This window comes from Anastrepha obliqua, chromosome 3, assembly GCF_027943255.1.
Source record: "Anastrepha obliqua isolate idAnaObli1 chromosome 3, idAnaObli1_1.0, whole genome shotgun sequence".
Classification (NCBI taxonomy): domain Eukaryota; kingdom Metazoa; phylum Arthropoda; class Insecta; order Diptera; family Tephritidae; genus Anastrepha; species Anastrepha obliqua.
This window is the reverse complement of record NC_072894.1, coordinates 45,494,589-45,507,274: the sequence shown is the minus strand read 5'-3', so window position 1 is coordinate 45,507,274 and position 12,686 is coordinate 45,494,589. Positions and strand designations below refer to the sequence as shown.

General features: G+C 36.6%; 1 protein-coding gene across 1 annotated transcript in view; it reads left to right on the top strand.

Annotated features, from left to right (window-relative positions):
- LOC129241944 (collagen alpha-2(IX) chain-like) overlaps positions 1-12,090 on the top strand; it is a 377,459-nt gene extending 365,369 nt beyond the window's left edge. Inside the window, exons 19-20 of the mRNA XM_054878494.1 lie at positions 2,928-3,155; positions 11,308-12,090. Of these exons, the coding sequence (XP_054734469.1) occupies positions 2,928-3,155; positions 11,308-11,368 (289 nt within the window). The 3' untranslated portion in view covers positions 11,369-12,090. The remainder of the gene's footprint in view (positions 1-2,927; positions 3,156-11,307) is intronic.
- Positions 12,091-12,686: the final 596 nt, after the last annotated feature.

The window sequence follows — 12,686 nt, the reverse complement described above, 5'->3', positions numbered from 1 at the left end:
AGTTAGCAAATGGTCAGACCTGATAATCTAACATCCTTGGCTACCTGGTTATTGCTACTTTAAAGAAAGTAGTTGTAAAAATATTGTTTGAATTGAGATTTGATGATGAAGCTTTTAATGAAAGCGAAATGAGCCGAAGGTGACGCAACGACAACAATCCCTGAAGACCCTATTTCTAGAGTTGGAAAAAAATCAGTACTGATTTTTGCTGCCATATCTTGACGCAAAAGAAGTGAAGACTTAAAGTTTTAGAACTAAATATTTCTTAGGTGAAAAATCATTTAGAACACAGACTTGATTTAATGCTGCCACCTTCAACTGGGATATTTTTCAAGTGCTTTATAGTGAGCAACACTTTTTTGTTGCCCGACTTGTGGGTTTGCATCACGTAATAAGCCACGTGAAAACACGCAAATTCTAGACACACAATTTCTACAGATGTAATCAACACGCATGTAGCGATAGTCTTTGAGCCTTTTTAATGGTCATAGAGAAAGCAAGACGAAAGGAGAACTGCAGCCGATTGAGATAAAATGAAAACTGGATCTACTCGTATTCATCCGATTTTCAAATCTGGTACCAAGAACTACATCATCCTGTAGCCTGTAGACCTATATCTAAAATCACCACTTGCTCAAAGCTTTTGAAAGCTGTGCATTTTATCGCAAATCTAAAAAGTGTTCGTTGTAGTATTCGTTCCACACAATTACTTTTAAAATTTGTAGAGCCTTAGCCATGCCAGAGACGTCAAAAATTTTACAAATTGGTGCCTCCAGGAATGTAAGTTTAATGGTACTTTGAGTGCCGAATGTATTGTTCTTCGACAAATAATAACGTATCAGATCGCTATATCAGTTGTAAAAAGAGGCAAAGCAATTTCCCTAAATACAAGACATTTCGTTTGTTGCTGTACAATTGAACTTATTTGAGTTTAATATGAGTCTTAATATGGGTCTTGAATGTTTTCCATAATAAAGGAGATAATCCATCTCCTATCGACCAAAGTCAACATTTCTCTTTCTGATTATTGCTTTCTGAACTCTATTTACTGATTTTTGGAATCTTATTTATCTCTCATCTCCAGTTTGTGTTTATTATTAACCCTGCAGTGAAATTGTAGATTCATTGCTCCACATGTGCCATACACCATGTTTTCGGCACAATATCAAACTAGATCACATACCGGAACCAATTTTTTTATTTCCATTTTTGGCACTATTGCCGTATTGAGATATGTAGCTGAACATCGGTAGCATCATATCCCATGACTTTGAGATATCAGGGGCGCCCCATTCTAACAAGGAATGCTCAGGAGTTTCATATTTTCCTTGGCAGTATTGACAAAATGGGGAGTCTGTGTTCTTGTATTTGTTCAAATACTGCATGAAACAGCCATGTCCAGTTAAAAACTGTGTCAGCATGAAATTAACGTTTCCATGTGTTCTCCGGATCCATTTCTGTATATCGGGAATCATAGTGAAAAAGGTTCTTCCTTTCCCACTATCGTTCCATTTGGCCTGCCACTTTGGAAGAATGATATCATCGATCCTCTATAGGGCGTCCCTCAGTTAAGCTTTGTTACCAGATATCTGCCTGCTATTACCTCTGCTGCTTCGTCAGATATGGTCTTGTAGCCTCTAATGATTCTAAAATTGCATAATATGTACACTCGTTTAGCCTGTCTCAAGTAGCTGGAATATTTCACTACGTCGCCCCACACTTCCACAGCATAAAACAGGATCGAGTTGCAGCCCTTGCTAACAATGCTCTCATTTGTTGTCTTGGTCCACCCACGTTTGGGCATCAGTTGCTATATAAAGACGCGCAGGAGTTTGCAGCTTTCGAGCTTGCATATTCCAGATGCTTTTTAACACTGAGTCTTCTGTCGATCATCACCGTAAATATTTTATGGTATCCGTTGATGTTATATTGTGACCACCAACCTTTGTTTGAAGATTTTCAACTTTGGTGTCTTCTACCCTTCATACATGATGTTCCACATAGCCGAGCCTAGTACAGAGCCTTAAGGAACTCCTCCGGTTACCTTATAGCTTTTAGAGCCTACGTCTGTACTATACCATAGGGTTCTACTATGAAAGTATGAAGCAATTAGCTTTATCAGATAGTTCGGCTTTATCAATGCCCGGTGTTTTTTGCAATTTAATCCTTTTGAAGGTCAGTTCTAGTTCATCGTGGTTCACTTTGCGCACTTCGTCCTCGTTGTCAGTGAGATCCCTTCTGATAGAGAGTACACCTTGATCCGGGCAGCTTTAGGTTGGGAATGCATTTGTGCATCCAACGCCTCTTTGTAAAGTTATTCCACCTTGTTTGCCACCCCTCGATGCAGTTTTCTCGAAACGCCACACAAGTAGGCAAGCTTATAGGCCTCTGTGTTCTCGCTTTTTGAGCAACTACCATTACTAGTATATCACAACTTGTTAGTGTGCTTATTACTGATTGCTTTGTTGTACATTCTCCCAGACTACTGTAGATCATCGTATAGCTGAGTAGGTCATACTATAGGTCTAAGTATAGCTGTGTAGATCTAGCAACTCAAGCCCATGTAAGAAAATTGGTTTACGATGCCTGCATTTGTATTGCCTTGCGAATGGTGCGATGGTCGTTTCTACTGAATTTATGTTCATCCTGACCTCAACACACCACTTTTTAGTTAGTTTTAACCCTAATTAAATTCTGTTACATTGAGTCTCTTTGAATTTTCCTCTACATATTAAGGTATGAAAAAACAAACGTTTAATTTTGTATTAGATTATTTTATTAAACCTCCATGCGAATAAATTCATTTTTAATTTCACTAAAATCTAATTTTACTAAAACATTTTCTTACGGTTGTCCTTCCCAGCATCACAGGCATACATAATTAATTCCTTTCAAATTGGTTGTTTTTTTCTTTTTGTCATTTACAGGCCACAAAAACTGGTTTGGCACGGCTCACTACCCAACGGTGAGCGTTCGATTGACACATATTGTGATGCCTGGCACTCAGGCTCCAGGGATAAGTTCGGTTATGCCAGCAACTTGCTGGGGAACAAACTGCTCGACCAAGAGCGTCAAACTTGCGATAGCAAACTAATTGTGCTGTGCGTGGAGGCATTGTCACAGGATAGAAGGCGAAAGCGCGATCTCAGCGGCAGGTAAGCTACATAAGTATGCATACCAATAAATATCATTTATGTATATTATGTATGTAAATATGCTTGGTTTAGAGGTTCGTATTCCGTGGGGAGATTAAGAAAAGGAATTTGCGTTATGGGATTAATACATGCAAATAACCGAAATGACAATAGCGTACAATCAGTACAACACACTGGAGCCCAAATAAGCGCAAACGCATGGAATGGCGGATATGCGGTTCTTATGTCATGCATGTAAAACTCATGTGCGCAAGTGCTTACATCGTAATAAATTGACGATATTTGACTATTGTACGTTTATATTTATGTATGTACTAGTATATACACAAGTATTTACGTATACTATGCACACATATGTGGGAACAATGTATGTACACACAGCCCATGAAGTCAGCGTTCACCAAGCAATTACTTTTATTAAATGGACTAGAACCACAATATAAGTTCATATTTCAAAAAATATTTTATTTATTAATTCCTTCATTATATTCTTAAGTTACAAAAGCAAGAAAATAACGAGATTCTTCCCTTCAATTTTTACAAAGTGGTAAATAATTGCACCAACATGTAAATATAGGAACCTAAACGCCTGCGTTCAATTTTAAAACTCGTGGAAAAAAGCTTTATGAATAACAGAATACAATAATGAATAGTACAAACCGAAAATACAATTTTGTTCTATAGCTGTGATGTTTTAGAACTTTGCTCGGTCTATTTAATATTGAGTTTACAAATTTCTCTGCTTCCTCAGTTGTAATATTCGCCCAATCTGGCAGCAGAACACTTCGCAAGACTATCAAATTCGTTTGCCATACCATAAATCCCAGATATGCTCAATAAGATTGAGATCCGGCGACTGTGAGGAGTTTTGAACTGATTTGAAGCATTGTACCAGAGCCAAAGCTTAACGAGCTCGGCAATGTGTTTTGGGTCAGTATCTTGTTGGAACCAAAATGTTTTTGATAAGCCAATATTTTCGGCACTCTGTTTCAATTTCATCTTTAAAATATTCAAACACCTTCATTTGTCCCCTGGAGGCTAATTTACATTCTATATTTATTAGTGAATTCGTTAACCTTTGCCGCATTGATTATGCTGCACACTTCCGGGACCGATAGTACTCTTGGACGGCAAGACCTGTTAAAAAAATTGTACAGTACGCATTGGACAGAGGAATATGTTCGCCTAATAGTTTTTCCAATATTTCGGTAACTAAAGGGTGTTTTTTTTAGAGGTTAGGTTTTCAAGATGAAATAAAACGTATATAATTTAATGTTATGGCCAAGAATTTAGCTTTATTATAAAGATAAGGGTTTGCCATTATGTTTTAAAAATGATTTCGGGCAAGTGGCCGCCGCGGCTGGCTCGAATAAATTCCAGCCGAGAGGCCCAATTTTCGACCACTTTTTGCAGCAATTGGGGCCGTATGTCAGCAATAACGCGCCGAATATTCTCTTCCAAGACATCAATCGTCTCGGGCTTATCTGCGTAGACAAGCGACTTCACATAGCCCCACAAGAAATAGTCCAGCGGTGTTATATCGCACGATCTTGGAGGCCACGCCACAGGTCCACGGCGCGAGATAATGCGCTCACCAAAAGTTTCCTTCAATAAATCGATTGTTGCGTTGGCTGTATGGCATGTAGCGCCGTCTTGTTGGAACCAAAGGTCGTCCACATCAACATCGTCCAATTCAGGCACGAAAAAGTCATTAATCATGGCTCTATAGCGCTCTCCATTGACTGTAACATTATGGCCGGCTTCATTTTTAAAGAAATATGGACCAATGATTCCCTCTGCCCATAGAGCACACCAAACAGTGACTTTTTGAGGATGTAACGGCGTCTCAGTAATGGCTTGTGGATTATGTTCACTCCAAATGCGACAATTTTGCTTATTAACATACCCATTCAACCAAAAGTGAGCTTCATCGCTGAACAAAAATCATTATTTTCGAACCGCGCGAACCGAACCATTATTTTCGTAATAAATTTGCACGATTTGCAAACGTTGTTCAGGTGTAAGTCTATTCATTATGAAATGGCAAACCAAACTGAGCATAAATCAAGTGACAGCTGTCAAAAAGACCATCTACGAAAAAAGTAGTGCCAACTTGAAAACCTAACCTCTAAAAAAACACCCTTTATTTCCTTCTTTCCAAAATTTTGAAAATATTTTTCTTTCCGATGAGCTAATTTCTTTTCCTTTGGTGGTCATGAAATTATTACCACTTTTGAATAAAATTCGCAATTGAGTTTCCTAACCGGTCAATAAAAATCCCATAAAATGAAATTTGAGCAAAAACGAGAAAAACACATAATAAAATAACAGTATTATTAAAAGCAACTAAGAATTGAAGTGTATAATTTCGTTGCTTTTGTAACTTAAGAATGCAATGAAAAAATAAATTAATAAACTATGCTTTGAACTATAAAAACACAATGTAAAGTCTTTAATCAACTTAAAAATATTTGTAAGATGAACTTAGACTTTATGGGCTGCGTATTCAATAGAAATTATTGAAGAGAGACGAAATGTGTTGACTGTTTGAACTTTCGTAAAGAAACATTTATTGATTAGTTTTTAATATAAATTTACACACGCCCACTCTAGTTTTTTGTTTTTAATTGTTAGATAAACCTGCATAAAAAATAAAAAAAAACTAAAGTTGAAATGAAAATTTCACCTTAAATAAGTAGACTTTGACACTGTAAAGTTGGATGCTAGTTTTTATAATTTTAATGTACGAAAATTAATAGTAGCTTTGAGGTGAGAATCAAGAGACGTCAGTTGTGTTGTAAGGGCTTTTTGGAGTCTTCATCTGGCACAACTCGTTGGCCCAGCGAATAATAGCACCTACGCGCATAAATAATGAAACCTTAAATAAAGCATGCGTCAGCAAATGCAAAAAAAAAACATCTTACAAAAACCCATACAAAAAATTCGAGTACAATGCTGATTAAGAAGCTGAAAAAACTCTAAAAGGCTACCCCCGTTGCAATCAGTGGAGTGCTGCGGCGCACTTTAACGCTTAACATAATGCTAAATTTGGCACTCACATATATCTCAGACAAAATTGCTGATTATACTGCCAGGCCGCGATTAGGATGTGAGACATGAGCTTAAGGTTAAACGTAAGCCACGGACAGTCCAGAATTCTCAGAAACTTCGAGTGAATTCCAGGACGAACGCAATATCTAGAAACAGGGGTCGGTAAACCTGCTCGCGTAATTGTATTCCGTGAGCCAGGCTGCAGACAAACTCAATTGAAGAGACTGGGAAAGTTGAATAAATATCATTTTTAAGTTAAGTTCTTCTTCATTCTCCGAACACCGACGTCTTAGACTTCTTTTTAAGTCTCAGTGGTAGTCGGACTCGCATGTCTCAGCATATCAAAAATATTTAACTCAAAAAGCATACAGTGAAGGACTTATGTCTGCATAAAGCAGCATATCTTCTCATTTCACAAAAGGTATACAATAATTAAGAAAACTGTTAATGTAGCTTTTTTTAATTAATATTTATCCACAAATTTATAAACATTAAATTTCATTTGATTTATAACAAAAAAATTAACAGAAAAACAGTATAACAAAGTCTACATATAATTCAATTAGCTTAGAAAAAAAATATATGTATTTTAAAACTAGCTTTTTTGAATACTTTTCGTATTTAGCTCCACTGCTTGCAAGCGTCATGGCATTTAATCCTACTAGTTGATAAAGCTCTTCCCGTGTTATTTGGCTCTGTGCCATCAACTCTTTTCTGTCAATTCTGTGTCAATTGCCATATATAGAGGGTGGCTGATGAATTTTGCTACATTAAGAAACTCAAATAACTTTTTTTTTAGTGTATGGAATTCATTTATTTTTTTTTTCAAGTTGAAGGTCATTAAATTTTATTAAATGTAGCTTAACTAGTTTTAAAAATAATTGAATTTAAATGCCCCCCATGCTCGTTGACACAAGTGCGGCATCTTAGTAAAAAGTTGTTCATTGCTGCTTTGAGAGTTGGGACAGGAATAGCCGCAATTGTTGCCCGAATGGATTGTTTTAGTTCATCCAAATTTGTTGGCTTTGTTTTATAAACTTCTTGTTTACATAAACCCCACAAGAAAAAGTCAGGTGCAACGAAATTCGGAGTTTCTTGAAATCAGTTTATTGGGAAATTTTCGTCGCAACTCTGTCATAACAGTCTGGGCTATGTGAGACGTTGCCCCATCTTGTTGAAACCACACAGAGTTGAAAGGAATTCTCTTTCGGCGTAGTTCTGGATAGAAAAATTCTTTCAGCATTTTCAAATAACGGTCTCCAGTAACCGTAACGGTGTGACCATTTTCTTCAAAAAAATAAGGCCCGACAATACAGCGTGAAGAAACCGCACACCACACTGTCACGCGAAGAGGATGCAATTCCGTCTCGTGGAGTATCTGTGGGTTAGAAGTACTCCATATTCGACAATTTTGTTTGTTCACATTGCCGTTTAAATCGAAATGGGCCTCATCAGACATGAAAAGGCAGTTTAACATGTTTTGGTCTTCTTCCACCATTTACAGGATCTTTTGGCAAAATTCCAAGCGAATCGGCAAGTCTGCTGCATTCAGTTTGTTAACCATTTGAATTTTGTAGGGAAATAAGTCTAAATCTTTGTGCATTATTGTTTGCAAAGACTGTCGGCTGACACCAAGTTGAGCAGATAAGCTTCTTGTTGAAACCCTTGGATTGCTTTGTATAGCTGCAGCTACAGCAGCGATCGTTTCTTCCGTCCGAACTGGTGGGTTTCGATGATAAGGCCTTCTTGCGACTGTTCCTTGCTCAGCAAAATTATTCACCAGTCTCATTATGGTCCATCTGCTCGGGGGATCGCCGCCAAACATCCGCCTGTACTCTCTCTGTACCAAAACTACGGACTCCAGTACGTGATAGCGGCGGACTATCCAAATTCTTGTTTGCGTGTCCCAGTTATCCATTTTAATAAATTTTAAAGATCAATCTGCAAATTAAAACAAAAATGGAACAGATAACTTAAAAAGAAAAAAAAGTTATTCAATTTTTTTTTGGTAGCGGCTTTCATCAGCCACCCTGTATATATAATTGGCGCGTACACCCTTTTTGGGTGTTTGGCCGAGCTCCTCCTCCTATTTGTGGTGTGCGTCTTGATGTTGTTCCACAAATGGACGGACCTACAGTTTTAAGCCGACTCTGAACGACAGATATTTTTATGAAGAGCTTTTTCATGGCAGAAATACACTCGGAGGTTTGCCATTGTCTGCCGAGGAGCGACCGCTATTAGAAAAATGTTTTTATTAATATTGCTGTTTTCACCAAGATTCGAACCGACGTTCTCTCTGTGAATTCCGAATGGTAGTCACGCACCAATGCATTCGGCTACGGCGGCCGCCCATACTTTTCGATTTTTTCTCTCTAATCGATCCCAAAAAGGCTCCATCGTACTTAAATCCGGAGACTGCGCCGGTGTATTTATTTATCCTTAGAATCATTGTCTTGTTAGAAAACTCAACCTTGCCCAAGACACAAGCATTCTACTGATGGCTTCTAATGTTACTCTAATAAGCTTTTATATTTATATCGGCCCATAGTACCTCGAATAAAGGTTATCTTTCCAAAGCCAGATGCAGCTATAGCTTCCCAAACTATTACACTACTACCGCCGTGCTTGACAGTAGATATCAACTTCTTCATTTCCATATCCGCATTAATTTCCCTCCATATTTTAGTCCGACCATCACTTGCACATATATATTACACTACAATTCGTCAGTAAATAAACCTTTAGACCAGAAATCCTTTCGCTTGTCAAGCCAAAGGCGACGGTTTTTTTTTGTTGGTTATTTTTGTTTTTTATGAAATCAAAGGATTTATACTTGGTGTCCTGTTGAAATATCCGTTATTATCAACATATCTCTTAATATTTCTTGGATGAACAAATTTTTCCGGATGTCTCTACGATATGTTCAACCAATATCGAAGCACTAATTCTCAGATGTTGGTCGACTTCTCTTAAAATGAATCTTACATCTCTTCTGGGCAGTTCTTTGAGCGGCTGGTTCGCTTTTTATTTTTAACGAATGCATACGAATTTCATATGTATATACGAGGTGTGTTCAAAAAGTATCACGAATTTTGAATTTTCGCAGGTTACGTATATTGGAATTTCGATTTTTTTGTGGCGATATGTTGGTACTCATGTCTCTCATTCATTCCGACGTGTTCGGCCATTTTGAATGTTCAGTTAATTGTTGATGCTGTGTTTCGGCTCGTCTTCGATTTTTACCTATTCGAAAAGATGGATCCAAGAACCTGTATCAAATTTTGTGTGAAAAACGAAATTAAGTGCGCGGGTGTATTCCGAATGTTGACTGTGTCATACGGAGCAGTTACTTTGGACCAAAGCTAGAAAATGGTATTGACCAATCGTCGAATCACCGTTAGAGGAATTGCTGAGGACCTAGACTTATCGATTGGCTCGTGCTATTCGATTTTTTTCAATGAGTTGGGCATTAGACGGGTCGCCGAAAAATTCGTACCAAAACTGCTCGATTTCGACCAAAAGCAGCATCGCATGAACATTGCTAGTGAGATGGGATTACTTTGAAGGGGACAAAATAGATTTTAATGAATAAATAAATAATTTTTGAAAAAACTCAAAATTCACCATACTTTTTGAACACACCTCGTATATATATGCAATAGCAATGACGATTTATCTACTAAAATTTTTTTAATAATTTCACGGTGCTACAAAATAAAACAAATCGAAAGAACTCTTCAAGTGATATAGTGCACGTTTTAGGTCAAGACCAGTACAACACAAAACTGTGTTTAGAAAATTCAAAACACCCTCAAATTTTTTATTTATTGTTAAAAAACCGATTTATGGTCTTTTTGATGAAGTAAAAATACATAACTAACCCATTTTCCAACCGATTTTTTATTTCAATGTGGGCTTCGGAAGGGGAGTGTATGTGCGTTATGAATGTATGTATATAGTTCTAAGATTGAACGATTGATGTTCAAAAGAAAAATTCTTCCACGTTTTTTTCAATGTGATGCAGTTTTTTGGCCACTATTCTCCAACGGGCACCACAAATATATACATATTTTTAAACTCCAATAAAATGTGCTCGAAATAAGCTATTTTTCACCTTCATACATTAAAAACTGTAAAAGTTACGATTTTTTTTTTTTCTTTTAATTTTTTTCCACATTTTTAAAAATCCAGCTGAACCGAGACTGCGAGAGAATACCGCATGACCGATAGTGCTTTACTGCTCATTGTGGCTAATTTTGAAAGACTGCAATAAGTTTACATAACTATGAATACATCTAATATATCATTTTTGATCGGTTTTTCAAATTAAATGCTCTTTACATTCGGAATAGACACAGCTACAAGACTTTCTACTAATAAATAAACCTTTCATTTCAATATTATCGACAACATCTCGTTAAACTCGCAAAAATTGGAAAAATTGACTACAATTTAAGTGTTGTGTTGAAAAATCAGTGGTTATTTTTGCTTAGCGTGAAAAATAGAAAACATACGTCAGAAGGACTAACATTTACCTCAACAAAACTGTTTCAAGATTGGAACTCGGATAAAATGCAGACGAGCTACGAATTTTTAAGTTTTTTTTTTGAGGGTGTTAAAAATTTTTGTGAACACGGTTCTGCGTCGTTCTCAGCTAGATCTACAGTTCTCATCATGTCACTTCAAAAGTTCTGATTCACTGTAGCACCGTGTTTTCAGTGCATGCTTGAGTGAGCCAAAGCAGATGGGTGTATGTTTGTCATTCCGCTTTTTTTATTGTTTTTCAAATTTTGTTATTATAAAACAAGTCAAATAATTTAATGTTTGTATACCTTCTGCGTTAACAGTCTTTTCCCATTATTATATACCTTCTAGGTAATAATAATATATGCCACTGTACAAGGACTTAAGTCCTTCACTCTACATAACTTAGTATATACATATTATACAACATTCATTACCATTGGACACACAAGCTGTTGGTTCAATTTTCGCTCATAAGGAAGGGCCTTGGAATTTGTTTCAATGTTATATTATATTTTCTAATATAAGTGATTATTTCAAATTGAATAACAAAAAACTTTTTTTAAAACTATTGCAGCGAACCAGAGTTCCATACGGCGGAAGCATATGCGCGCCACCTGAAGGAAGTGTTAACTTGAAATTTTAATTTACGCACATATTTGTCACAAAAGCGCGCCATCAGGGGGCATGAACTGCGCCAAAAACATTTACGTCACTATAAACCAGTCAGAAATAAGCAACTACATGAACAACAACGACCGAAACAATTTTAAAAGGAAATCGTAAATCGAGTGGCGATGCCAAACTACAAAATTTATGATTTTGTCTTTAAACCCCCTAGAAAGCAGAAAACCAACGACATACAATAATTATTATTACATACTATGAAGTATTTCATCCAATTTTGTTCATCTCATACTGACAAAAAGTGAAAATACAGGATGTGCCATCTTGCGTTTGGAATTTGATTCAACTCTCAACCGGCACTCAAAAAAAGTCACACATAAATCCTCACATCTGAAATTTCATTCATTCAATACTCAATGGCAAATAATTTGAAATTTATTAATTATTTTTATTTGTCAACAATTCAAAATGTAGGAAGTAACAACATAAGTTATTCAATTAAATATAATAAGAATTACTTCCAACTAATTTTGTGTTTACCGCAGATGAACTTTTCATAAGAATTGCTTGCAGAACACGATTTACGCTCTTTTTACCGAAAAAACTCGCACCTAGAACATATCACCCGTTTTTTGAAGCATGATGGTTCTGCAGACTCTAATTATGCCGATAGAAGCAGCAGGCAGGAGGCGTTCCCTTTAGGTAATACTTTTCTGTGCATTATCTCTGGATTCACCAATCTTCCAAAAAGAATCGACGCTTGGCCGGCAATTATTCATTTCGAGCCATAAACCATATGCGTTAACTGCCAAAGTAAATTGCAACACAAAAGCGTAGAGCCAGCGATTCGTTTTTCTTTTGATGGAATAATTTACAATACATTTTTTTTTATTGTAAAGGTGTATCCTTTTTTTTGCAAGTAATACTGTTTTATTTCTTTGGACCTATCATACCATAAACTTTATTGTTGAACAAAAATTTGCTGGAGTAAAATGGGTGCTGGCGAACTTCCGCTATATTGGAATTAGACAAAAACATTTTATATGCCCGAACTGTCCTTGATTGGGACATTGATTTATTTCCCAAGTTCGAAAAAGGAAAAGAAATTAGCGCTAATTATACTTCGTTCCTTTAAATCCATCACAAAATCCAAAGAACCCTTTGACTTTTATTCCTTTCAGGAGCATCACAAGGTATTTTGCCAGCAGACGCTTGTATATTCTAAGTAAAGCAAGCATTTTTGTCATCAAAGTATTTGAAGGGTTTTAGAGATATCGCAGAGCGAAATCGGTATTTCTATTACGACTTCATTCCATAGATCTTCAAGAG